This window comes from Lonchura striata, chromosome Z (assembly GCF_046129695.1).
Source record: "Lonchura striata isolate bLonStr1 chromosome Z, bLonStr1.mat, whole genome shotgun sequence".
Classification (NCBI taxonomy): Eukaryota; Metazoa; Chordata; class Aves; order Passeriformes; family Estrildidae; genus Lonchura; species Lonchura striata.
In genome coordinates, this window is record NC_134642.1 from 1,053,151 (window position 1) to 1,080,132 (window position 26,982).

At 49.1% G+C, this 26,982-nt stretch overlaps 1 protein-coding gene across 2 annotated transcripts in view; it reads right to left on the reverse strand.

The window, feature by feature from the left end:
* ME2 (malic enzyme 2) overlaps window positions 1-26,982 on the reverse strand; it is a 41,903-nt gene that overhangs the window by 13,096 nt on the left and 1,825 nt on the right. The window contains exons 1-9 of one of the 2 annotated variants that reach the window (XM_077790202.1): window positions 21,176-21,400; window positions 20,728-20,854; window positions 8,489-8,622; window positions 4,341-4,490; window positions 3,935-4,010; window positions 3,393-3,554; window positions 2,890-2,993; window positions 1,490-1,599; window positions 1,298-1,395 (exon numbers count right to left, since the gene is read on the reverse strand). In XM_077790202.1, coding sequence (XP_077646328.1) covers window positions 1,298-1,395; window positions 1,490-1,599; window positions 2,890-2,993; window positions 3,393-3,554; window positions 3,935-4,010; window positions 4,341-4,490; window positions 8,489-8,622; window positions 20,728-20,854; window positions 21,176-21,333 — 1,119 coding nt within the window. In that variant the 5' untranslated portion in view covers window positions 21,334-21,400. Of the gene's footprint in view, window positions 1-1,297; window positions 1,396-1,489; window positions 1,600-2,889; window positions 2,994-3,392; window positions 3,555-3,934; window positions 4,011-4,340; window positions 4,491-8,488; window positions 8,623-20,727; window positions 20,855-21,175; window positions 21,401-26,982 lie in introns of those variants that run through there. The other variant, XM_077790203.1, reaches the window with a different exon arrangement.

Sequence of the window (26,982 nt, forward strand, 5' to 3'; positions counted from 1 at the left end):
TATTTAATTATCCATTGGATAGTTAAATAATATTGTCAGCACCACAGGAGCAACAGTGCTGATGTGCTGATGTGCACCAGGTGCCTGCTCCAAACTGAATCATCTCTGCTGAGAAAAACTCTTCCCTGCACTTCCCTCCGGCGCTACAGAAACCAACGGGATGCTCTCGCTGCACCATGGTTTTGTGGTGGGTTTCCCTTGAAGTACACACAAGTCCCTGGTGCTTTTTGCTTTTTGCAAGGCCGTGCAGGGAAATTAAAAATGTGAGTCCCTGCAAATGTTTAGCACCTTTCACGCAGTCCTGCTCAGGCAGAGTCCTTTCTGCTAATGCGTTCCAGCTGGCCTAATGTGGGACTCAGATTCAGTCAAAGGAAGAAACTGGGAGTTTCTAACCAGGCAAAAAGCTGGGGAAGAATGTAAATAATTCTTTATCTCTCTGTTTTTCACATTGTTTATAGTTAAGTTCTATCACTGTGCGTCAATCACTCTGCACCAATGGTGGTGGGTTGTTTTCACTTCAGAACCAATGGATTTGATCCTCACAGAGCTCTGTATAAAGAGCGGGGTATTTTGAATAAACCAGAGTTTCACTCTCAGGAGTTGGTGCTCACAAAGCTCTGTATAAAGAGCGGGGTATTTTGAATAAATCAGAGTTTTACTCTCAGGAGTTGGTGCTCACAGAGCTCTGTATAAAGAGCGGGGTATTTTGAATAAAGCAGAGTTTTACTCTCAGGAGTTGGTGCTCACAGAGCTCTGTATAAAGAGCGGGGTATTTTGAATAAACCAGAGTTTCACTCTCAGGAGTTGGTGCTCACAAAGCTCTGTATAAAGAGCGGGGTATTTTGAATAAATCAGAGTTTTACTCTCAGGAGTTGGTGCTCACAGAGCTCTGTATAAAGAGCGGGGTATTTTGAATAAAGCAGAGTTTTACTCTCAGGAGTTGGTGCTCACAGAGCTCTGTATAAAGAGCGGGGTATTTTGAATAAATCAGAGTTTTACACTCAGGTGTTGGTGCTCACAAAGCTCTGTATAAAGAGCGGGGTATTTTGAATAAATCAGAGTTTTACACTCAGGAGTTGGTGCTCACAGAGCTCTGTATAAGGAGCGGGGTATTTTGAGTAAACCAGAGTTTTACTCTCACAGCCTTATGAATCAGTCTCTTCATTCCCATCCTGCCTCGACAGCGACAGCCTCACATGAGGAGCTGTAAAGGGAACTCAGAGAAGGCAGATCCCCACAATGAGGAAACACACATTTTAGGTATCTCGGGCTGCTCGGGGCCCTTTGGAGGACTCACCTCTCCCGCTCCGAGGAACAGCACTTTCTGCTCGGTCAGCGGCTTCCCGGTGGCTTTCTGTGCTGCCAGCAGCCCTGCCAAGGCCACCGAGGCCGTCCCTGTGAGCAGAGCACAGCTGAACACGCCTGCACGGCAGGCTGGGGCTCGGGAAGAGCTCCTGCACGGATGTCCAGAACAGGAATGCGGGCATACCCTGGATGTCGTCGTTGAAGGTGCAGTACTTCTCCCTGTACTTCCTTAGGAACCGGAAAGCGTTGTGGTTCCCAAAGTCCTCAAACTGGATGAGCGTGTTCTGGCCGTACCTGCAGGAGACGGCAAACACCCCGTCAGGGCTGCACCCGTGCATCTCTGACCATCGCTGGAGAGAGCAGAGGCTGCACCCGTGCATCTCTGACCATCGCTGGAGAGAGCAGAGGCTGCACCCGTGCATTTCTGACCATCATGGGACAGAGCAGAGGCTGCACCCGTGCATTTCTGACCATCATGGGACACAGCAGAGGCTGCACCCGTGCATTTCTGACCATTGCTGGACACAGCAGAGGCTGCACTTGTGCATCTCTGACCATCACTGCACACAGCAGAGGCTGCACTCGTGCATCTCTGACCATCGATGGACAGAGCAGAGGCTGCACCCGTGCATCTCTGACCATCATGGGACAGAGCAGAGGCTGCACCCGTGCATCTCTGACCATCAATGGAGAGAGCAGAGGCTGCACCCGTGCATTTCTGACCATCAATGGAGAGAGCAGAGGCTGCACCCGTGCATCTCTGACCATCAATGGGGAGAGCAGAGGCTGCACCCGTGCATTTCTGACCATCAATGGAGAGAGCAGAGGCTGCACTCATGCATCTCTGACCATCAATGGAGAGAGCAGAGGCTGCACCCGTGCATCTCTGACCATCAATGGAGAGAGCAGAGGCTGCACCCATGCATCTCTGACCATCAATGGAGAGAGCAGAGGCTGCACCCGTGCATCTCTGACCATCAATGGAGAGAGCAGAGGCTGCACTTGTGCATCTCTGACCATCAATGGAGAGAGCAGAGGCTGCACTCATGCATCTCTGACCATCGCTGCACACAGCAGAGGCTGCACCCGTGCATCTCTGACCATCATGGGACACAGCAGAGGCTGCACCCGTGCATTTCTGACCATCATGGGACACAGCAGAGGCTGCACCCGTGCATCTCTGACCATCACTGGAGAGAGCAGAGGCTGCACTCATGCATCTCTGACCATCGCTGCACACAGCAGAGGCTGCACCCGTGCATCTCTGACCATCATGGGACACAGCAGAGGCTGCACCCGTGCATCTCTGACCATCACTGCACACAGCAAAGGCTGCACTCGTGCATCTCTGACCATCACTGGAGAGAGCAGAGGCTGCACTCGTGCATCTCTGACCATTGCTGCACACAGCAGAGGCTGCACTCACTGTTGTCTCTGTCATCAGGCCGTGCCCTGCAGCTCTGGCCCCAGATCACGCCCGGCAGCGTGCTCTAGTCCCTCTGGTGTCACTCCAGGGACAGCCTGCCCCACTGGTGGGGCTCTCCTCGGGTGGGAAGCAGCTGCTGGCGCTGCCCTGCGTCCTACCTGTCCGTGATGGCCTCCATGAACTCATCGATCAGGTCGTCGTAGACCTGCGAGCGGTCCCTCTTCTGGTACAGCCCCATGTAGAAGGGATCCTTCAGGAGCGTCTGCAGGGGGAAAACCAGGCAGAGCAGCGGGGTGAGCACCCAGCCGAGCTCCTTGCGCGCTGCCCCAGCCTGCATCGCTGCTCTCCAAGTTCAGCTGGCTGCTGGTGGCTGCTTTGGGGACAGCACAAACCGATGCTCTGAGCAGTAAACAGCTTCAACAAACCCAATTCCCACTGCCAGCTTCGGAAAAGCCAGGTCAAAACTGGCTGACCAGCATTCCAGCTACTTCCATACGCAGCCTTTCACGGACAAATCAACAGGCGCTTTTAAATCGCTGCACAGCCAACTCCAATCCACTTGCCCTTTCAACAAAATATTTACGTTATCTTAAATGAAAGTGCTCAAAAACCACCCCAGCTCTGTTACTTAAAACAACCCCGTTTTATAGGGGTAACTCACTGTGTTATCGGTCCCCACGTCGATGCACACAGGCAGGCATTTATCCGGGTGTATCCCTGCGCAGGCTGTGTACAAACACAGCTTTCCCACCGGAATTCCCATCCCGTACACCCCCAGGTCTCCAAGACCCAGTATTCTTTCTCCGTCAGTGACGACAACAGCCTGATGGGGAAAAAAAAAAAAGAAGAAAAAAAAAGGCAGAAAAAAAAAAGCAGGTCAAAATCATACATGATCACTGAAATTTGTAAGGATTACATCAATGGAAGTTGTGTTTTCTTCTCTGGAAAAAATTGAGGTATGTTTGCACAGCCAAAAGAAGAACAGATCATGAGGAGTATTTTCCTCAACCCATAAACCTCACATTTAGGATGAAACACTGATCTTCAAGGTATGCATTACCTTAATTAGCTGCACTCTGCCATCGTCACTAAAGAGCCAAGAATGCACTACGTAATATTTATGTTTCCATCAAATACTAATAAATCTTAAAGGACTCAGCTGATGGAATAACAACGATAAACTAGATCACACTGTGACAGTACCTTAACGTCGTTCTCTGGCCAGTTGTTCACAATTGACCTGATGTGGCCTCTGTCTGAGATGGAAATAAATAACCCCCTGAAAGGAAAAAAACAAAACAAAAACAAAACCACAAACCAGAAATATTTAGTGGGTGACGATCAGAAATTTCACCTTGCTTTTGTAAAACTGAATGCCAAACAGGACAATTTAAAATTCAAAGTTTTATGTAACTTGACATAAATTGCTCAAAGGACAATATCTGTTCCTGCCTGGGCCTGAGGAACACCTGAACCACCCCTGTGCAGCAGGGTGAGGGTGATCTCCAGAATTCCCTTTCAGCCTACACTCGGAAGGGACTCTGATACCTGGGGAAATCTCCCTTGGAATTACCCTTCCTTTCCACCCAGGAACAGTCGGTGCTCTTACTTTGGCCTCCTGAAGATGTGCCCGTACTGCGAGCAGGCCAAGCCCACGGTCGGGGTGTACACGATGGGCATCAGCCGCTCGATGTCGTCCTGCAGCACCCGGTAGAACAGCTTCTCGTTCCTCTCCTGGATCCCCATGATGTAGATGTACCTGCAATCGATCAGCACGGGGAAAAAGCGACGCTCGCTGCTGGTTTGACCGGGAAAGAAACCTCCCTTGCGGGCAGGAGAGCCACAGGGGAGGTGGGGAAGGGAGCAGCGGTGCTGAAGGTGAGACACAAGTGATGGGTGGTGTGGGAACCTGGCGGGGGTCAGGAATCCATGGACAGAGATCACAGACAGTGTCTCTGGGGGCTCTACGAGCCCCCAGAGACACTGTCTGTGATCTCTGTCCATGGAAATGAGTTTTCAATCTCACAGCATGAATTACAAGTTTGATATCAGTAATAATTAAGTGTGTCACTGGTGCAAAAGTAAAATTTTAGCATTCTAGATAAGGCATCCAAAGGGGACAAGCTGGAGGAAATTGGGTGTGTCTCATCCTTTTTCTCCTTCATGCCCTCCATGTCTCACTGTGGTGTTGGCATTTTTCTGTTGGTTCAGGCTGGGGACACACTGTCCAACGTAGGTGACAGATATTGGCACGTTCTTGTAAATGCAGCCCAGGGAGTTTCTGGTATTTAATGTTTGTCACATCCCACTGAGGGCAGAGCCCCACACGCTGCCCTGCAGGACAGAGCTGGGCAGGGCAGCAGAACATGTGAGAGATCAACAGAATAAACAACCTGGAAACCAGCACAGATTAATTACAACTTCTTCTTTGACATTGAGGCTGACAGACAGAGACTTTTACAATCTCAGAATCATCAATACACAGATTCCAACAGGGTGGGACTGCTGACACAGTAATGATTCACAATTACAGACAGCCCAGCGGTGTGCTGAAAAAGGAACCAAGGAGTCTCTGTCCCCTTGTAAACAAAATTACAGAGAAATAATTTCACATCCAGAGGATGTGTGTTGTGAATCCCAACGCCGACACACACGTGCAGCAAACTGAGCCCTACCTCCATCCTGAAGGACAGATGCAGGTGTGTAAATTAAACCTGGATTTCTGCAGATTTATCCACAATTTTCTGTGCATCAACCCATAGTCAGTCCTGTTGGAGCTCAAAATGTCTCTCAGACATTTTTAGAGGTTCCAGGCCTTGGTCAGAAGCATTCTAGACCCTGGCAGGCAGCTGCAAACAGCTGTGATTTTGAGTTTGAGCCATGGAATGAATTACCAACTTTGGAGGTGGAACAAGCAGTCACAAAAGGTTAGATAGGATAGTAAAAGTAATTACAAAGTAGAGAGGATAATTTTTTAGTATTGTACAGGGGGGTTTTAGCACCTGTACAGGGGGTTTTTTACTTTGTACATAGGGATCAGAAGTTCTAAGATGGAGGAAAGTGGGCTGACCCTGTTCTTCCTCCTTCTTTTTCCTTACCTCCATGTTCTTGGTGATGTTGGCACTCACAGATTGGTTTAGAGTAGAAAAGCACTTTGTAACATAGGTAGTAGGCATTGGGGAAAAACTATAAATATTTAACACGTAATGTACCATATAAAAGAGAGCAGCAGCCCTGGTGGGAGAGAAGCAGCAGTCGGGTCAGAGAGGATGTCAGGGTGTGTGTGTGCCTCTGCCTGAGCTGGGAGCAAACCACAGCAGCCCAAGGAGAAAATCTTTTAGATAACTAACAATAAACTGCCTTGAGACCGAACAGCAAGAGCCTGCACAGTTTTTCTTTGGAAGCACGGGCTGGAGGAGGAATTTCACCACCACATGGGAACCCAGAATAAGGCCGGGGTTCTCACAGTCCTGCTGACCCAAGGACACAAAGATAATGAATTAGCAAGCTGCCTTAGACACAACTGCTTTGGGCCAGCTGGTGACCTGGTGTGGATTTAAGAGCCATCTTCCAGCCCTGGTGAGGACAAAAGAGCTTTGATGTGGGCTAGCGAGGCCCAAGCCACTCCAGCTCTCCTCCTGCCTGCAGCAGACCGTGCATTTTCACAGGCAGAGGTACATAAAGACTGTGTGAGAACACTAATGGGGTGCTAAAAACACGGCACCCTCAAAATACAACACAGCAAAATCCTTTGTGGTCCACCAAACCAGTGTGTTAAGTAATAAAAGGTATTTAAAAAAAAGGTATTTAAAAAATACACATGATGAGAGTTAAAATTGCACTCTCATAGTTCCTTTTCAGCAGGAACTACTGTATACGTTAAACACTGGTTTTGGTATCTCAAATGCTCATTTTGCCTTCATCATCACACATTTTTAGAGATGGGGCTGAATGCCACCCCCCAACCTGCCACTCCATCTCACGTATCACAGAAATACGTGTCACAGCTTACAGGCAGCTTTGCAGCTTTGTTACTGATCTTCACACATTCTCTTTTGCTGTTTTATGAACGTGGAATATTAAAATCAAAAAAAAGTTTAAAAAAAAGGAAAAAAAAAGCTTCCCAGCCTCATTTGACTGCAGGATGAAAGCGGTTTTCTGTGCCAGAGTGAAAAGGACACCCGATTGTGGGTCTCAGATTCAGTCAAAGGAAGAAACGAGAGTTTCTATCCAGGAAGAAGCCTGGGAAAGAGCTGGAGAAGAATGTAAATAATTCTTTATCTCTCTTGTTTTTCACATTGTTTATAGTTAAGTTCTATCACTGTGCGTCAAGCACTCTGCACCACTGGTGGTGGGTTGTTTTCACTTCAGAACCAATGGATTTGATCCTCACAAAGCTCTGTATAAAGAGCGGGGTATTTTGAATAAATCAGAGTTTTACTCTCAGGAGTTGGTGCTCACAAAGCTCTGTATAAAGAGCGGGGTATTTTGAATAAATCAGAGTTTTACAGTCAGGAGTTGGTGCTCACAAAGCTCTGTATAAAGAGCGGGGTATTTTGAATAAATCAGAGTTTTACTCTCAGGTGTTGGTGCTCACAAAGCTCTGTATAAAGAGCAGGGTATTTTGAATAAATCAGAGTTTTACTCTCAGGAGTTGGTGCTCACAAAGCTCTGTATAAAGAGCGGGGTATTTTGAATAAATCAGAGTTTTACTCTCAGGAGTTGGTGCTCACAAAGCTCTGTATAAAGAGCGGGGTATTTTGAATAAATCAGAGTTTTACACTCAGGAGTTGGTGCTCACAAAGCTCTGTATAAAGAGCGGGGTATTTTGAATAAATCAGAGTTTTACTCTCAGGAGTTGGTGCTCACAAAGCTCTGTATAAAGAGCGGGGTATTTTGAATAAATCAGAGTTTTACACTCAGGTGTTGGTGCTCACAAAGCTCTGTATAAAAGAGCGGGATATTTTGAATAAATCAGAGTTTTACACTCAGGTGTTGGTGCTCACAAAGCTCTGTATAAAGAGCGGGGTATTTTGAATAAATCAGAGTTTTACTCTCAGGAGTTGGTGCTCACAAAGCTCTGTATAAAGAGCGGGGTATTTTGAATAAACCAGAGTTTTACTGTCAGGAGTTGGTGCTCACAAAGCTCTGTATAAAGAGCGGGGTATTTTGAATAAATCAGAGTTTTACTGTCAGGAGTTGGTGCTCACAAAGCTCTGTATAAAAGAGCGGGGTATTTTGAATAAATCAGAGTTTTACACTCAGGAGTTGGTGCTCACAAAGCTCTGTATAAAGAGCGGGGTATTTTGAATAAACCAGAGTTTTACTGTCAGGAGTTGGTGCTCACAAAGCTCTGTATAAAGAGCGGGGTATTTTGAATAAACCAGAGTTTCACTCTCAGGTGTTGGTGCTCACAAAGCTCTGTATAAAGAGCGGGGTATTTTGAATAAATCAGAGTTTTACACTCAGGTGTTGGTGCTCACAAAGCTCTGTATAAAGAGCGGGGTATTTTGAATAAATCAGAGTTTTACTCTCAGGAGTTGGTGCTCACAAAGCTCTGTATAAAGAGCGGGGTATTTTGAATAAATCAGAGTTTTACTCTCAGCAGCTTCTGAGTCAGAGTCTTCTCATTCCTCGACAGCGACACCCAATAACTTAAAACCCAGCAGAGGCACTAGAAACTTTGGTTACCCCCGCGGAGAATTTCCACCTTTCCATCTTACTCCCGCTCGCTCCCACCGCAGCACGAGCACTCACTTCTCCAAGGGGTCGGTCATTTTTGCCAAATTCTTGTGGAAGCGCAGGGCCTGGATGTCCTGTGTCTCGATTTTGGGAGGCAGGAGTCCCTGCAGCCCCAGCATCTGTCGCTCGTGCAGGGTGAAGGCCATGCCCTGGAAACGAGAGCGACATCAGTCCTTGCCCCTGGCCCTGCCTCTCCTCGCAGCTCTTCCTCTGCAGCCTTTTCTCCAGCAGGGCTGGGACCTCCGCTGGGCTCTCCTCACTTTTCGGGGCCGTTCCTTTCCACCACAGACCCTGCCGAGTTAATTTTCCTCTGCGGAGCTGGGGAGAAGCAAAGAGTTAAAAGCGAAACGGGATAAAAGTGGAATAACAGCTGCTTTTCCAGTTGTTTCGCCCAGCCTGGTCCCTACAGCCGCAGACAGGAACACTCAGATTTTTACCCAAATTGCTCCATTTGCTGCTTTTTTCAGCAATACAGCCCGATGCCCCTGATGCCCTAATGCTTCTGGAAGATCGCTGTCCAACCCAAACTTCATTTTCACTCAGGGATGGATCTAACCCCTTTGCCTACTGCCAAAAAAACCCACCTGCAAAAACCTCCTGCTCTTCTCCATCCGGGAGATGGACAGTGCACAGAGTTTAAATTTATTTAAATTTATTTAAATACCAACTCAAACCGTTTTTCAACCTTCAGATTCTTACTGCCGAGTGGGGAAAAAAAATTAAAAGCTTTCTAAGGTTTGCCTTATGCTTTGTAATTACACTGCAAATTCCTCCTGCCGTCAGAAAGGTCAGGGAATCAGATGATCCCTGTGGAACACATCCGTGTTCAACCCCTCGACTGACATGAAAACAAAAACCAGCGCGTTTCCACTTCACAGTAATTCAGACATCAATTCGGATTCAATTCAGACTTGGCGTCAATTCAGATTAGAACACAAATATTCTCACCTCTGCTTGTGTGAGAACAGACTCTTCACAGGCATTTAACACAAATTTCTGAAAATAGGCCAGTTGTAGTGTAATTCATCATACCTGGATGGTTTCTAAACAATAATCCTTAGAAAAAAAAATCCCATTGTTAAAATAATTACTATTTTTACATTATTTTTCTCCTTCCTGTTTAGGTCATATTTAATATCGGTTGTTTTGACAACATTGACTAAAGCAGTCCACCTGCTTTTCTGCACTAATTCTACACTGTGCTCTATAGTAATTAAACACTTGAAGAGCTAGAAATCAACAAAAAAACAACAACCCAAACCCAAAACCTTCACTGTTTTGCCCTTTTTCAGAAAACTCCACCTATTTAGCCCTAAAATGAACCTGTTTTGCTCTGTATTTATTTTCATGTCTGCCAACCTTTCATGCAGTAGATTTGACACTAAATACTGATTTAAGTTTAACCTTTTTCTACTAGCACAGCAGAGTTTTTCCACAAGAAGTCAGAAGTTACTTGCAAAACACTGGTTTTTTTCCCAGTCTCATTGCTGTTCTCCAGAATTCTCCCAATACTAAATACAAATACATTTCAGATGACAGTTCATTCTCCCAGTTTTTAACCTTGCTGCCATTTCTTTTTTGGGATTTTTTTTGGTTTTTTGGTTTTGTTTTGTTTTAGTTTGGGGGGTTTTTTTGTTTGTTTTAGTTTTGGTTTATTTTGTTGTTTGGTTGGTTTTTTGTTTTTGTTTTGTTTTGTTTTGACTTGATTTTTTGGTTTTGTTTTTTGTTTTTTGTTGGTTTGTTTGTTTGTTTGTTGGTTTTTGTGGGGGTTTTTTTGGGGGGGTTTGTTGGTTTTATGGGTTTTTTGAGTTTTTTTTTTTTTGTTGTTTGGGGTCTTTTTGTTTGGTTTGGTATTTTGTTTTTGGTTTTGGTTTGTTTATTGTTTTTGTGGTTTTTGTTTTGTTTTGTTTTGTTTTGTTTTCCATTGGTTTTGTGGGTTCTTTGTTTGTTTTTTGTTTGTTTGGTTTCATTTTTTTGTTGTTTGTTTGGGGTGGTGTTTTTTTTTTTTGTTTTGTTTTGGTTTTTGTTTTTGCTTCTGATTTTTTGTTTGGTTTGTTTGTTGTTTTTTGGGAGTGGGGTTTTTTGTTGTTTTTTTGGGGGTTTTAGGGTTTTTTTGTGTTTTTTTTGGGGAGGTATTTTTTGTTTTTGTTGGTTTTTTTTTGTTTTGTTTTGTTTTGTTTTGTTTTTTGTTGGTTTTTTTTTTGTGGGGTGCAACAATCACTTTACCACTTGAGCAGTGTTTTTTTTTCAAGCGCTGACCTGAATAATCCAACATTTCCACGAAGAACACAAACTGACAGGAGAGAAACTCGCTTTTCCTGTGTTGTGAGGGACGAGCTCCACTCCTGTGTGCTTCACAAGAAACTTTAATCCCCTTGTGGAAGCAGAAATTAGAAATTCGCTCTCCACAGGAACCCCTCTCACACCTTCCCTGCCCCTCGCACCCCGGCTTGCTGCCATCAGCTCAGCACCTTTAAATACAGATAAATACCTTTAAATACAGCAGAACTTTCCCACCCAAACTGCTTGTGATGGTAAAAGGGTTTTAAAATCACGGGGATTTCGGGTTAAAAGGAAAAATCAGCTCTGCAGGCCCTGCAAAAATAAACACGCTAAGCACATGGAGAACTCGTGCTTGATAGAACTGCACTGTGTAGCTAATACATAATCATTGATATAATTGTTAATGTGATGATTGGTTAGTAATTAAATATAATTACTGTTTAATCATAAGAATAATCATGAGAAACTCTGGTCAGTGACCTGAGAAAGATCACGAGAAACTCATGTCAATGAATATGATAGAACAATATAAGTTTAACAATTAATATGTGACTTACATGTAAGAATAATAATAATGAGAAACTGTGGTCAGGGACCCAATAAAGATCCTGAGAAACTCATGTCAATGTATACAACAGAACAATATAAGTTTAATAATTAATATGTGAGTTATATAAGGATGGAATATAAAATAGGTTCAGGTCGAAAGCCATGTCAGGGTCAGATTTGGGTCTGTACCCTGACTCCCAGAGCTCTCAATAAAATCACCTGCAGATAATCATATCCCATGATTATTTGTGTTCCTGAACAATGTAAATTTAATAATTAATATGCAAATTAACATATAAGTTAAATAAGGATAGACTATAAAATAGGTTCAGCTCAAAAGCCGTGTCGGAGTCAGATTTGGGTCTGGACCCTGACTCCCAGAGCTCTCAATAAAATCACCTGCAGATAGTGATATCCTGTGATTATTTGTGTTCCGGAACAATGTAAATTTAATAATTAATATGCAAATTAATATGTGAGTTATATAAGGATAGAATATAAAATAGGTTCAGGTCGAAAGCCATGTCAGATTCAGATTTGTGTCTGTACCCCGACTCCCAGAGCTCTCAATAAATGCACCTGCAGATAATCATATCCTGTGATTATTTGTGTTCCTGAACAATGTAAATTTAATAATTAATATGCAAATTAATATGTGAGTTATATAGGGATAGAATATAAAATAGGTTCAGCTCGAAAGCTGTGTGGGAGTCAGATTTGGGTCTGTACCCCTGATTCCCAGAGCTCTTAATAAAATCACCTGCAGATGATCATATCCTGTGATTATTTGTGTTCCTAAACTATGTAAACTTAATAATTAATATGCAAATTAATATCTAAGTTATATAAGGATGGAATATAAAATACATTCAGCTCAAAAGCCGTGTCAGGGTCAGATTTGGGTCTGCACCCTGACTCCCAGAGCTCTCAATAAAATCACCTGCAGATAATCGTATTTTGCGATTATTTGTGTTCCTGAACGCTGACAGTCGCAGTGGCTGGGGCCCCGAGGCCGAGCACAGCCGGCCAACACTCGTGCTGTGTTGGCTGTCACTCCAGACACCACACAAAAACCGTGCCAAAGCACTTACAGTGTTCGGAGGAGGAAGAGGAAGGGAAGAAGAAGTTCAGTCCCTGTCAGCAAGGCCACTGGAGTTCAGAGCCACGCTGGCTGCACTGACATTTTACTGTAACCCCGGAGAAACACCTCACTACCAGAACCTGCATCCTGCCCTGCAGAAAGCCTCCAGTCCTGTGAAAACAACACTGCCAGATTTAAAATTCCCAGAACATGGCTTTTCCCAACTTTCTTGCAGGGTGGAACCTGTGCCCTCTAAACACCTGGGCCCACGGGAATGGCCAGGACGCTGAGCTTAGCCCCAAGCAGAACACAGACCCATTTTTATTTGGTTTATTCACACTCTTTCCTGTCTGTAGGGAACCAGCTGTTCAGTGTCTCCAGAGTCACAACAGCATCAAACAGGATGGATTTTTAAGTGACACTAAGTACTTTCAGCTGTTGATTTACATGACAATTACATCTTGCTGTGTTCAAAGATGCTTTAATTTCTAGCTAGGACTAAATCAGCAATGAGAATGACATCAGCCTTCACACAGAAATTCAGTCCTCATTCCAACGGGAAGAGAACAAGTTTGGTCCACAGCAGTGAGATAAAATCCCTGGAGTCCTTCCAACACTTGCAGTATTTTGCTCAGGACCATGAGCTTGTTCTGGGTTTGGATTTGGATGTGGATTCGGGATTGCCCATGCAGGATTTCCCAGGATGGAGGTGCAATGTCACACACCCAGCACCCTTCCACCTTCCTGAGACCACAGCCAGACACAGGACATCAGGGACACAGCTCTGGGACATCAGGGACACAGCCTGGGACATCAGGGACAGCCTGGGACATCAGGGACACAGCTCTGGGACTTGAGGGACACAGCCTGGGACATCAGGGACAGCCTGGGGACATCAGGGACACAGCCTGGGACATCAGGGACAGCCTGGGACATCAGGGACACAGCCTGGGACATCAGGGACAGCCTGGGACATCAGGGACACAGCTCTGGGACTTGAGGGACACAGCCTGGGACATCAGGGACAGCCTGGGGACATCAGGGACACAGCCTGGGACATCAGGGACAGCCTGGGACATCAGGGACACAGCCTGGGACATCAGGGACAGCCTGGGGACATCAGGGACACAGCCTGGGACATGAGGGACACAGCTCTGGGACATCAGGGACAGCCTGGGACATCAGAGACACAGCTCTGGGACATCAGGGACAGCCTGGGGACATCAGGGACAGCCTGGGACATCAGGGACACAGCCTGGGACATCAGGGACACAGCCTGGGACATCAGGGACAGCCTGGGGACATCAGGGACAGCTCTGGGACATCAGGGACAGCCTGGGACATCAGGGACACAGTTCTGGGACATCAGGGACAGCCTGGGACATCAGGGACAGCCTGGGGACATCAGGGACAGCCTGGGACATCAGGGACACAGCCTGGGACATCAGGGACAGCCTCGGGACATCAGGGACAGTCTGGGGACATCAGGGACAGCCTGGGACATCAGGGACACAGCCTGGGACATCAGGGACAGCCTCGGGACATCAGGGACACAGCTCTGGGACATCAGGGACAGCCTGGGACATCAGGGACAGCCTGGGGACATCAGGGACAGCCTGGGACATCAGGGACACAGCTCTGGGACATCAGGGACACAGCCTGGGGACATCAGGGACACAGCGTGGGGACATCAGGGACAGCCTGGGACATCAGGGACAGCCTGGGGACATCAGGGACAGCCTGGGACATCAGGGACACAGCCTGGGGACATCAGGGACACAGCTCTGGGACATCAGGGACAGCCTGGGACATCAGGGACAGCCTGGGGACATCAGGGACAGTCTGGGACATCAGGGACAGCCTGGGGACATCAGGGACAGCCTGGGACATCAGGGACAGCCTGGGGACATCAGGGACACAGCTCTGGGACATCAGGGACAGCCTGGGGACATCAGGGACAGCCTGGGGACATCAGGGACACAGCTCTGGGACATCAGGGACAGCCTGGGACATCAGGGACAGCCTGGGGACATCAGGGACAGTCTGGGACATCAGGGACAGCCTGGGGACATCAGGGACACAGCCTGGGACATCAGGGACAGCCTGGGACATCAGGGACACAGCTCTGGGACATCAGGGACAGCCTGGGACATCAGGGACACAGCCTGGGACATCAGGGACAGCCTGGGACATCAGGGACACAGCTCTGGGACATCAGGGACAGCCTCGGGACATCAGGGACAGCCTGGGGACATCAGGGACAGCCTGGGACATCAGGGACAGCCTCGGGACATCAGGGACACAGCTCTGGGACATCAGGGACACAGCTTGGGACATCAGGGACAGCCTGGGACATCAGGGACACAGCGTGGGGACATCAGGGACACAGTTCTGGGACATCAGGGACAGCCTGGGACATCAGGGACAGCCTGGGGACATCAGGGACAGCCTGGGACATCAGGGACAGCCTCGGGACATCAGGGACACAGCTCTGGGACATCAGGGACACAGCCTGGGACATCAGGGACAGCCTGGGACATCAGGGACACAGCAGACATAGAGTACCCCACAGCTCAGTCCCAGAGTCCCCCAGCTTTCCCTGGATTAAGTGCTTAAGCTCTCCTGCAGCCTGGGATCGCTCTCCTTTCCCCAGGTGCTGCGTGCTGACTTTCCCTGCCATCGGCCTCCCTAATCCTCTTGTCAGCTCACAACAAGCAGGGCTCACCTCCAGGGCAGCAGGACAAAGCAGGGAGCGCATCCCACAGGGAGCCCAGCACCCCTCGGAGCCCACAGGTTAATTAATTAATTAACACTCCTGCCACAAAACCAACCTTCTGCTGGGAGGGGGAATGAAACTGCTACTGGAGTGAGTGTTGGTGCTATTTTGGCCGAGACAAGCTCACACTCAACACCCATGGACTGCAATCCACAAACCCTGGCGCTGGGACCTCGAGGCAACCGGGCTCCATCACAAAACCCGTGCTGCTGTAAATACCTGCACACACAAATTGCAGCTGCCTGCCTTGCGTGGGGCAGCCTGAGTGCTGCGAGCAGGATTTGTACAGCACCCCTGAGTAAGGAATTCTGAGAGGTTTGCAAGCAGGGAAGTAGTAGTGGTGGGAAGTCTTCCCCGCCTGCAGTCTCGCAGCCCTGTTTATGAGATTGTACTTTTAACCAACCGTAAATGCTATCATGTACAGCAAAAACCCCATCCAGGGCTGCTGACAAAGATGCACACACAGTTTATACACAAACAGGACACTGTTTGGAAAATTAGTTACTCGTGAGATTTAAAAAATGGTTTCTTTGTAAGTCCTCGTAATTGTTAGAACAGATGCAGTGGCGGAGCACAGCCTTTGAAGCAGCATCACAAACATCTTGGAAATAAAGTAGATTTTATGTTGGATCGTGGGCTCCTTCTCTTGACTTTGCCCCCTCGGGCTAAACACAAAGTTCACTATTGCAAAAGATGCCTCCACTGGAAATTAATAAAGTTCATTCATAAGAATCAAAGGTGTCTTTGCTATCTCCACCAGAGAATAAAACTTTACGAGAACATAAAATCTCCCCTGATTTCTTTCCTCCTTCACTTCTAAACTGGATTCTCTGCCTTTACCCTCCCAGAGCAGCACAGCCATGCCCTGGCGGGTGTGGCTGGCGCAGCAGGGCAATGCGCTGAGATAACCCTGACAGAAACCCACCCCTTTGAACACCTCCGTGTCCCTGGGACAGAGCTGCCACCAGCTCCTGGAGCCCTCTGCGAGGCAGAGCTCTCCACCAGCCTGGCCGACAGCCACGCTGCATCCCCGGGACTTGCTAGCGATGCCACACGGGAGAGGGGAAAAGCGGGGAGCAGACAGCCTCCACCTCTCCTGGGTACATTTTCCACAGGCACCACCAAGCCGTGAGCCCCGGGACATCTCTTTGAGCTGCTGCTTTTCCAGCCGAGCAGATGTGGCTGCTCCCCACGACCACCAGCCCCGGGCAGCGCCCTGCCTCCCTGGGCCACCCCCCAGCCCACAGGTGCTGGGCACAGCACCTGCTCCAAGGAAAACGAGGTCTGGTACCCTCCCCGCCACCTTTGGCACCTGGTTACAGATTAAACAGCTCCATGTGCCCGTGCCTAATTCCTCCTGGAAGCACGCAGGTAAAGCCTGCAGGTGCGTGGCCGTGCCAGCTCCATCCGAGCATCCCTCCAAACCACCTGGGCAGGACACAGAGCTGCGGTGGGACTTTGGGCAGAGCTTCTGTCATTCTCCTGCCCATTCTCCTGCCCATTCTCCTGCTTCTCGGGTCTTTCCACCTGACTGAGCACAAACCCATTGCGACGTTTCAAGCACTGCCCTTCCTAGCAGCAATCACCACGTGCATTCCCTCCCCACATCCCCTTTATCCTGGTTTCCCCAGGTTGCACAGGGATCACCGTGTGCATTCCCTCCCCACATCCCGTTTATCCTGGTTTCCCCAGGAAGGCACAGGGATCACCGTGTGCATTCCTTCCCCACATCCCCTTTATCCTGGTTTCCCCAGGTTGCACAGGGATCACCGTGTGCATTCCTTCCCCGCATCCCCTTTATCCTGGTTTCCCCAGGAAGGCACAGGGGCACTGTGCACTCCATGCCCTGGCTGCTCAACCCAGCTGGCTAAGCCTAAACCTGAAACGTATTCAAATAAATGAAATGTGTCAAAACCAGCATGGGCAGCGGAAGGGAGCATCTACTCTTACATCCTCAAGTTCATACAATCCTTTTTTACACCTTCTTGTGCTATCCCTTTTATTTTGTCAGAATGGCTTTGACTTTGGTTGGGTTTTTCCTGTTTATTTTTTATTCTGGATCAGAAATGTACTGCTGGGTATTTCCCACAAGTCAGTGAGGTCACATACAAGTTTGATAAGAAAATCGTCTCTTTACACAAAGGTGAATTTATCACAGTTTCTGGAAGTATTATGGAAGCCATGCACGAAAATAAATCGGGCTGAAACAGCTGTGAATGAACACGTGAAACTGTGAGCAAAAATATGACGTGTGAGAAGATGATCACCTGTATAAATGATACGACACTGGTCAAATTTCTCAGGATCAGTCTGGGATTATTAACTTGCCACCAGTGAATGTTTCTTTAACATCTATCACCTATTTCCATGCACATACCCACTGCCATTTCCAGGCACGTACATACACACAAATATGTGCATATATAAATCCTAAAGATACCTGTTGAAGCCAAAATTTTGAGAGGCACTGTTGGTGCAGGAGGAGTTTCTGGACATCAGAAGGGATTTCCCTGTGGAAAGGGAGGTCGGGAATTGGAACTGCCCAGGGAGGTGCTGGAGGAAGGCCTGGACGTGGCACTGAGAGCTCTGGGCTGGGTGACAAGGTGGGGATCGGGTGACAGGTTGGGCTCAGCGGCTGGGAGGGCTTTTCCAACCTCAGGGATTCTGGAATTCTGTGACAACCTAACAATCCCGAGGAACGGAAAACGGGGTAATGGAATCCACAGCACAAAATATAATCACACCCTTCTTCACAAGAACACCAAAACAAGCCACTAAAACAACCAGCTAAAGCACAGGAAGCGGCACCAACTACTCGGCCACAAATGTTCTGCGAGCCACAGAAAAGAAACACAGGGATAAAATTACAGGTCACGTATTTCCAGGGGAGACAAGAACGCTCTGATGGCACTCCCCAGTCAGGGATCCTGCTCCGTGCTGGGAGAACCAAGCCTGCCCCACCTGAAGCACTGCACCGCGTCAGAAAGGATTTAATTGCCAGCACTAAACTGCACCGTGTCAGAAAGGATTTAATTGCCAACACTAAACCTAGCAGTGCTGTAAGCAAGTCCAGAACGCTGCCCGGGCCCAGCAGTAGGGACCTCCAGCAGGACAGGAGGTCCTGAAGGTGAAGAATAGCCTGGGAGGGAGCAGGAGGCACCCAAAACACAGGGCTCTGCGCAGAGCAGCGTGCCACAGCACTCAGAGGGCTCGCTGCCTCTTCGAGCCACCCCGACAGCAAACACCGCACATCTGGCCTCCAAACACAAACTGCAAAACAGCTGGGGCGTCCTGCAACACGCAGCTAAGAAAAGAAAAACCAATTACAGCAGGAAAGCTGCTCCAGTGGCAAAGAGCAACTCCCCTGAGTGGTTTGCACAAGGGCTGGTTCCTGCCCCCCATGCTGTCCTTGTGCAGCTCGTTTTTGGGACACGTGCCTTAGGGGAAACCAAACCTTCTGCAGAGTTGACACAGGATGTAAAAATGAAATGCAATCAAGTAAAACACGATAACCTCAACAAGCTGACAGCAAGAAATAACACCCTTTATCTGCTTCTGTACATCGGTAATATATATATATATCTATACACACGTGAGGTCCAAGGGGTAAAGTACTCGGCGTGTTTCATAAATCATTTATGTCTTTGCTGAATATCCAAAATGCATTTCCATACAGATACTGCATCCAGCAGTATCACTCAATGAGCTTTCTGATCCATTCCAACAGGCTGATACAGCAGAGACAAACTAATGCACAATGGGGCTCCCCCTCACCAATGTAACTTCTTGGAGGCATTAAAAAATTCAAAAATTCAATTGCCATTAACCGGAAGCTCCCTACTCCTTTCTATTCCTCAAGAAATAAAATTGCATTGTGCTCAGTCCAGCCGACAATTCCATGGTTAAAAAAAAAAGGGGATGATATTACCACTAGAAAAACAGTAAGAAGTGACCTATTGTTCTCATTTCTGAATGCTGTTGCATAGTCAGCATTTGGAAAAGCTTACAGGGGTTGAAGTCAAAGTCTTTAGAGCCCTGAAAGTCTTGAGACAATCTGATCTTGACAAGTCACAGCAATCTACTCTGTCCCCCTCCCCTGACACAGCAATCTCAATTTCAGTTTTGCACTCAGCCAGGCTCTACCTTCCACAGTTCCGTCTGCCTCCCTTCAGGCAGCCTGGACTCACGCAGCATCGAGGAATCGTGCACGCTGCTGTCCAGGGGGAAAGGCAAGGGTAAAATAACCCACACAGAACCTCTCCTGACCACTTCAGACGTCTCCATCAGCCACCAAAAGCCCTCACCTCGTTTCTTACAGTTCTAATTTACACAATAATGGCCTCAAGATTCCCAAAGGCCACTACAGCTCCAGTGGAGAAAAGAGAGAGAGAGGCAGAGGATGGGCTGTGGAAACAGGAATGGCTTCATGAAGGGAACTAAATCCTACTTTCTTGTAAGTCGGCCTCAAAGCACACACTGCAGACGGACAGACACACTGCAGACAGACATACAGACACACTGCAGACAGACAGACAGACACACTACAGCCAGACAGACACACTGCAGACAGACATACAGACACACTGAACAGACAGACAGACACACTGAAGACGGACAGACACACTGCAGCCAGACAGACAGACACTGAACAGACAGACAGACACACTGCAGACAGACAGACACACTGCAGACACAGACAGACACACCGAATGGACACACTGCAGACAGACAGACAGACACACCGAATGGACACACTGCAGACAGACAGACAGACAGACTGAACAGACAGACAGACACACTGCAGCCAGCCAGACACACTGCAGACAGACAGACAGACACACTGCAGACAGATAGACAGACAAACTGCAGCCAGACAGACAGACACACTGCAGACGGACAGACAGACACACTGCAGACAGATAGACAGACACACTGCAGACAGATAGACAGACACACTGCAGACAGACAGACAGACACAATGCAGCCAGCCAGACAAACACAATGCAGCCAGACAGATACACTGCAGACAGACAGACAGACACACTGAATGGACAGACAGACACACCAAAGGGACAGACAGACACACTGCAGCCAGACAGACAGACACACTGCAGCCAGCCAGACAGACACAATGCAGCCAGCCAGATACACTGCAGACAGACAGACACACCAAACAGACAGACAGACTACAGCTGGACAGACAGACACACCGAATGGACAGACAGACACAGCGAAGGGATGGACAGACACACTGCAGACAGACCGACACAGTGGACGGACAGACACACACGGAAGGGATGGACAGACACAGCGAAGGGACAGACCGACAGACCAAATGGACATACAGACACAGCGAAGGGACAGACAGAGACAGCAAATGGACATACAGACCCTGCGAAGGGACAGACTGACATGGCGGGGGGACAGACAGAGACAGCGAAGGGACGGACAGACCCTGCGAAGGGACAGACAGACCCAGCGAAAGGACAGACAGACAGCGAAGGGACAGACCGACACGCGGAGGGACAGACCGACACGCGGAGGGGCGGACGGGCGGACACCCACCTTGTTGGTGCGCGGGTTGAGCATCAGCGGCTTGCCCTTCTCCTTGGTGTGCAGGCCGCGCCGCGCCAGCGCGCAGGGCGCCGCGGCCGCGCGCACTCGGGACAGCATCCTGCCTCCTGCGCCGCACCTGCGGGCAAAGGCAGCGTCAGGACCCGCAGCACTGCCCCACGCACCCCGCCTGGCACTGCTCCACCCCGCAGAGCGACGCCCCAGGAGCGCCCCGTGCAGCCGGGAGGGCACGGCGAGGAAGGGCTTGGAACGCCGACGGCCCTCCCTCGGTGCTGCCCCGCGCCACCCTGGCACACACAAAATGCCAGCAGGGATTTTAGCTGTCGCACGTGTTATGTGTGGTAAATGGAATTCGTGACATTCCTTGTATGAAATAATTGGATATGTGAAATAGTATTGGATACTTGTTAGATTATGCCTGTTGTATTAGTCCCCCCACCTTTGAGACTGGGTGTGTATTGGAAACTGAGTCACAAGTAAAAGGATTGGCTCGGCCAGGGGATGGGCCATGGCTGGACTCCAGGTGCTGACAACTGGGACTCCAGGTGTTGACCATCGGGACTCCAGATGTTCATCAAGACTCCAGGTGTTCACCATCGGGACTCCAGATGTTCATCAGGACTCCAGGTGTTCACCATCAGGACTCCAGGTGTTGACCATCGGGACTCCAGGTGTTCACCATCAGGACTCCAGGTGTTGACCATCAGGACTCCAGGTGTTGACCATCGGGACTCCAGGTGTTGATCATCAGGACTCGAGGTGTTGATCATCAGGACTCCAGGTGTTCATCATCGGGACTCCAGGTGTTCACCATTGGGACTCCAGGTGTTCATCATCAGGACTCCACGTGTTGATCATCGGGACTCCAGGTGTTGATCATCAGGACTCCAGGTGTTCACCATTGGGACTCCAGGTGTTGATCATCGGGACTCCAGGTGTTGACCATCGGGACTCCAGGTGTTGATCATCGGGACTCCAGGTGTTGATCATCGGGACTCCAGGTGTTCACCATGGGGACTCCAGGTGTTGATCATCGGGACTCCAGGTGTTCACCATCGGGACTCCAGGTGTTCACCATCAGGACTCCAGGTGTTCATCATCAGGACTCCAGGTGTTCACCATGGGGACTCCAGGAATTGATTATCAGGACTCCAGGTGTTGACCATCAGGACTCCAGGTGTTCACCATCAGGACTCCAGGTGTTGACCATCAGGACTCCAGGTGTTCACCATGAGGACTCCAGGTGTTCACCATCAGGACTCCAGGTGTTGACCATCGGGACTCCAGGTGTTCACCATGGGGACTCCAGGTGTTCACCATCGGGTGCTGATCATCCCATAAACAGCCCAAGATGGATCTCATGGAAATCCTCAGACAGATCCATGTGAATGCAGCCTTCCCGTAAATCTCATCAGGGATTCACCTACTCCGGACACTGAATTATTCCTCCTCATCACCAAAAAAGAGAATCTCATTAACCGATGGACTCTGAATGGAAGAAAAGACTGATTGCTGCAATCTTGGCCTCGGGTGGAATTTTCCCTATAAAAACCCCTCGTGCCAGGATGGAGGTGTGTGGGCATGGGGGAAACCTCTGCTGAGGTGACTCCTTGTGGCACACCCAGGGCTGACCCCAGGCTTGGCTCTGTCTTTTTCCATGGCTGGCTAGATAGAATTTGACCACTAATAAGATTATTTTTTATTTTTAATCTGGCTGAATAAATTTTCATTTATAACACATGGAAATGGACAGTGGCACAAATGCCTGCCAGGACAGCAGGTGCAGCCACAAAATCCCCACGGAGACCCTCTGGAGCTCTCCAGCAATGAAATCTCTGGGCCTGGACAACACAGCAGAGAAACTGTGTCTGTCAGCATTTTAAAACTCTGCTACAACAAAATGTGGAATTAAAATGGCCAAAAACTCCACTGAACTGTGGATTCCAGGCTTATATTTTTACAATCCCAAACTTTAGAGATATATTTTCAGAGAGAATGTATCCTTTAAAGTAAAGGAATTTTTCCTAAGAGAATTAAAAATCATTAGTGTAACTCCAGTTCTGGTCCTGACAGGTGTTAGCAACTCTTGAACTCATTTGACGCCATTATCGATCACAAGCTCTTTGCAGAAGAAATTCCCATTTATCACGGGCTGGTACACGGCAGGACCAGCAGGGAATGTGCACTGGACTCGTCTCCAAGGCAGAGAGACAACGGGAAGCACACAGAGCTCGCCAGCACCGTGCTCTGTGTGGTGACACAGGCGGGGGACAGGAGAGGGGACGTCACCCCCCAGCCCAGCTACACACCCACAGCCCAGACAGGCAGGGACACTAAACAGGGCACGAGACGTTTTTCAGGAATGAAATGATGCATGGCTTAGATTTTTAATTTCTTCCAGATGGGAGACGAAATTGAATTAAGGAACAAAACTTCATTATCTTAAATATCGCCTGAATACTTAAGAAGACCTTTCTATAATCAAATTTGCACATAATCAGCTTCTAAGACGGCAGACTGGTCTTACAGGTTACGATCTGAGGATTTTCTTGCAAATCTTCCCAAGCGTTGAAAAAATACGGCAACATTTAACATTTTTCACCACCAGTTACGCCCAAGTTTCTCTTCTACCCAGTGTGAAGCGTAGAGGGAAGCAGCTCTGCATCCAGAAGCATCCCTTCCTCTCAACCTTTCCGTGTTTGTTTAGGCGTGTGAATGACAAAAGCTCCACTCAAACGCCTGTGTTGATTTGTTTTGGGGTAAAGACCATAAATTTGCTGCATGGAGTGCGACAGGAGGCACGGGAGGAAGCCTTGCCAGCAGCACAAACCAAAGTTGCCTCCGACGTGCTCGTTCCTCCCCAAACCTGCTAGTGGTGGAGCGAGCACCACTGGCCTGCCAGCGTTTGGGAAACCAGCATCAGACCAGGGAAATTAATGCAAAACACATTAGTTTTGTGCTGCCTTTAGGATCAGCAAATTCAGTTTTAACCCGTTTTTGATCTGGTTGCCCATCTGCCGTCGCCACACGGCTGCAGGGGATCCCAAAAAGATTTTGTCACATATCCAGTGTCACAGCAAACCCCCTCACAGAGTCCCGTCAGCCTGGTGCCACCCTGGCGCCAACCTGTCACCACCAACACCTAGAACAAGGAAATAAAAAGTAGAACAAGCACCACACCCTACCGAACTCTAATTAAATTGAAATAACTTTGGTGCAGTTAATGAGCACTTAAAAACCAAACAAGACTGTGGCTGAGAGTCACCTGAACTCGATCATTAACTGTAGAGGGCAGAGGGGAAAAGACTTTTCAGAGGGATACAAATCTTGCTTGCTTCCCTGATGTGTGAAGGATGAGACTTGCTCCTCGCCGAGGTGTCACACCAGCACCTAAAATTATTCTGTTGATGGAGGTATCTCAGATTCGTAAAAGGGGAGAATCAAGTTTCATTTTCCACTGAGCCCTGTGTTTAGATCCAAGAGGGATGATCCCAGTTAATTTATATCCATCACAAAACCTGACTGGCCACTCAGCCCTGCGCTCTCCCTCCCCTGCTCGTCTCATTGTTCCCCGTTTCTGTTTCATTGTGCCCACTTCCTCCAACTCCTTTTGTCACACACTTTTGAACGCGCTTTGGCAAGGGTTTGCCCCCAAAACCCACCTTCAGGACCCGCCCTGACCCCGCAAAGCAGGGAATCCTTCCCCGTGCCCGTCCGTGCTGCTCTGCAGGGCTGCCAGCAGCTCTGCCCGCACGGCCGTGGCTCTCTGCGACCCAGCCCAGCCCTGCTGGCCACCAGCCCTGTCCCCCGGGCTCGTGGGGAAGGACAGAGGGACACGCAGCCTCAGCCCTGCCGCCCACGTCTGCTGGTGCGGGGGAAAGGCTCCCTAAAGGTGCCCAGGCCAGCACCTGGTCTGAAGGAGATGGAGGGGCTGGGTTGTGCAGCTCTACACGGCTCATGATGGTTTTGTAGGAGACAGGCCAGGCTTGAGAGGGTGGCAGTGAAACCAGAAAAAACAGGAGAGATCACTTTGGCAGTGGAGGCTGGCAGAGAATCCCAGGGTGGTTTGGGTGGGAAGGACTTTAGAGCCCACCCCCTGCCATGGCAGGGACACCTTCCACTGTCCCAGGTTGCTCCAAGCCCCATCCAGCCTGGCCTGGGACACTCCCAGGGATCCAGGGGCAGCCACAGCTGCTCTGGGCACCCTGTGCCAGGGCCTGCCCACCCTCCCAGCCAGCAATTCCCAATTCCCAATCTCCCAATATCTTTGAGAGTCACAGAACCATGGGATGGTTTGGGTGGGAAGGGACAGTAAAACTCATTTAGTACCACCCTCTGCCATGGGCAGGGACACCTTCCACTGTCCCAGGTCCCTCCAAGCCCCATCCAGCCTGGCCTGGGACACTCCCAGGGATCCAGGGGCAGCCACAGCTGCTCTGGGCACCCTGTGCCAGGGCCTGCCCACCCTCCCAGCCAGCAATTCCTAATTCCCAATCTCCCATCTGTGCCTGCCCTCTGGCAGTGGGAGCCATTCCCTGTGTGCTGTCCCTGCCTGCCTTGTCCCCAGTCCCTGTGCAGCTCTCCTGGAGCCCCTTGAGGCCCTGGCAGGGGCTCTGAGCTCTCCCTGGAGCTTCTCTTGTGCAGGGGAACAGCCCCAGCTCTGCCAGGCTGGCTCCAGAGCAGAGGGGCTCCAGCCCTGGGGAAGGGATGTGAGCTGGAGGAAAGAGCAGCACCTGCCACGGTGTGAAAACACACATGGATGAACGAGGCTGTGCAGCGTCCTGTGAGGAGGAGTTGGGAAGAAAGCAGCAGAATTGAATGAGGAATAAACACGAATAAAATAACCAGGATCTCTGCTCTCCCTTCAGTGCTTGACAATGGTGGGAACTACACGAGGCTCCAAACAACTGGGAATTTTTGAGCTGCTGTGTCACAAATTAAGGGGATTAAATCCTTCAGCACACCAGAGGACAGCTCCCCGCTGTGCCTTATCAGGAGGCATCTGCCCGGGTCAAACTAATTACCAATACGCACAAGCACCCTTATCTGGGAGCAAATGTTCTGCTGCTCCAATTATGGATTTGTGAAATGGCAAAACCTACTTTCAAGGGAAAGGTTCATCACGCTCTTAAAAGGCAGAATGAGGCTGGCCAGAGAGTCGGGAAGCTCAGAGTCAATTAAAGCAAGGCCAGCTTCAATTACTGCCAGGCTGCCTGACCTGTGGGTCTCCCTCGGTGCCAAGGAGTGTCAGTGCGGGCACAGCAACTCGTGCTGCATGACTCTGCAGTCTGCCTGCACCCCGCAGGCTGGGGGAACACAAGTGCATGTCCAGCGCTCCTCAGATCCTGTGTCACTGATTCCTTTCTTTCTTCTACAGAAACCAGCCTGTGTTGGGGAGCTTTTTTTCGTATTGACAAGCTGAAATCATTAATTCCAGGCCGTGGAGGTCCCACAGAATTTCCAATCTTTTAGGCCTCACCCATTTTTAAGCCAACAGACGGTGTCTCCTGTGCCCCCTCTGTGAGCCTGCACCACCTCAGGTCTGCAGTGGATGCACCGTACACTTTATTCTCTTTTTCTTTTTTTTGTTTCAGTAATAAGCAGCCCAGCCTGGCCCACCCAAGCATGACACAAACCAACAAACCAGGCACACACCAGCAGGCTTCATCACTTCAGTAATGATAAAGGAGTCTAAAATTATTCCATTAGGCAAGCACGGGCTGTAAGTGTGTCTCCCCAGGAGACTTCCACCTAAAGAAAGCAGCTCTCCCTGCACCCACCACCCTTCAGCAGGCCAAGGAGTCGCTTTTGCTCCAGAACAGAGCATCCCAGGAGGAAGGAGCAGAGGGCTGAAGAGGGGGGACGTGGTTCTGCACAGCAGCTCTGGCTCCCTGAGCTGGCCAGATCCGCTGCTGAGGAAAGTCAGCAGCAAACAGCAGCAAAACTATTCCAGGTTCCCTCCAGCAAAGCCCCGGGCCACCACCTTAAAGGACATTTGTAAGGCACCTTGAGATCTGCAGATTAAAAGGAACAGTCACGGGCAGAAATTACTAATGAAGTGTTTGGCAGAGGCAGGCGGGTTATTTTGGAAGCAGATCTTTAGCATATTGCAATGACTTTTCTTCCCTTTCATTCTGAGGCAGCCAGTTCAACAGGAAGAAAAGTTAGGCGTGGAGCACCGGGGCAGAGTAAGCAAGTTCACTTGAGGCTGGAAACGTTCACTAAACAAAGCACACTTAGGTGAAC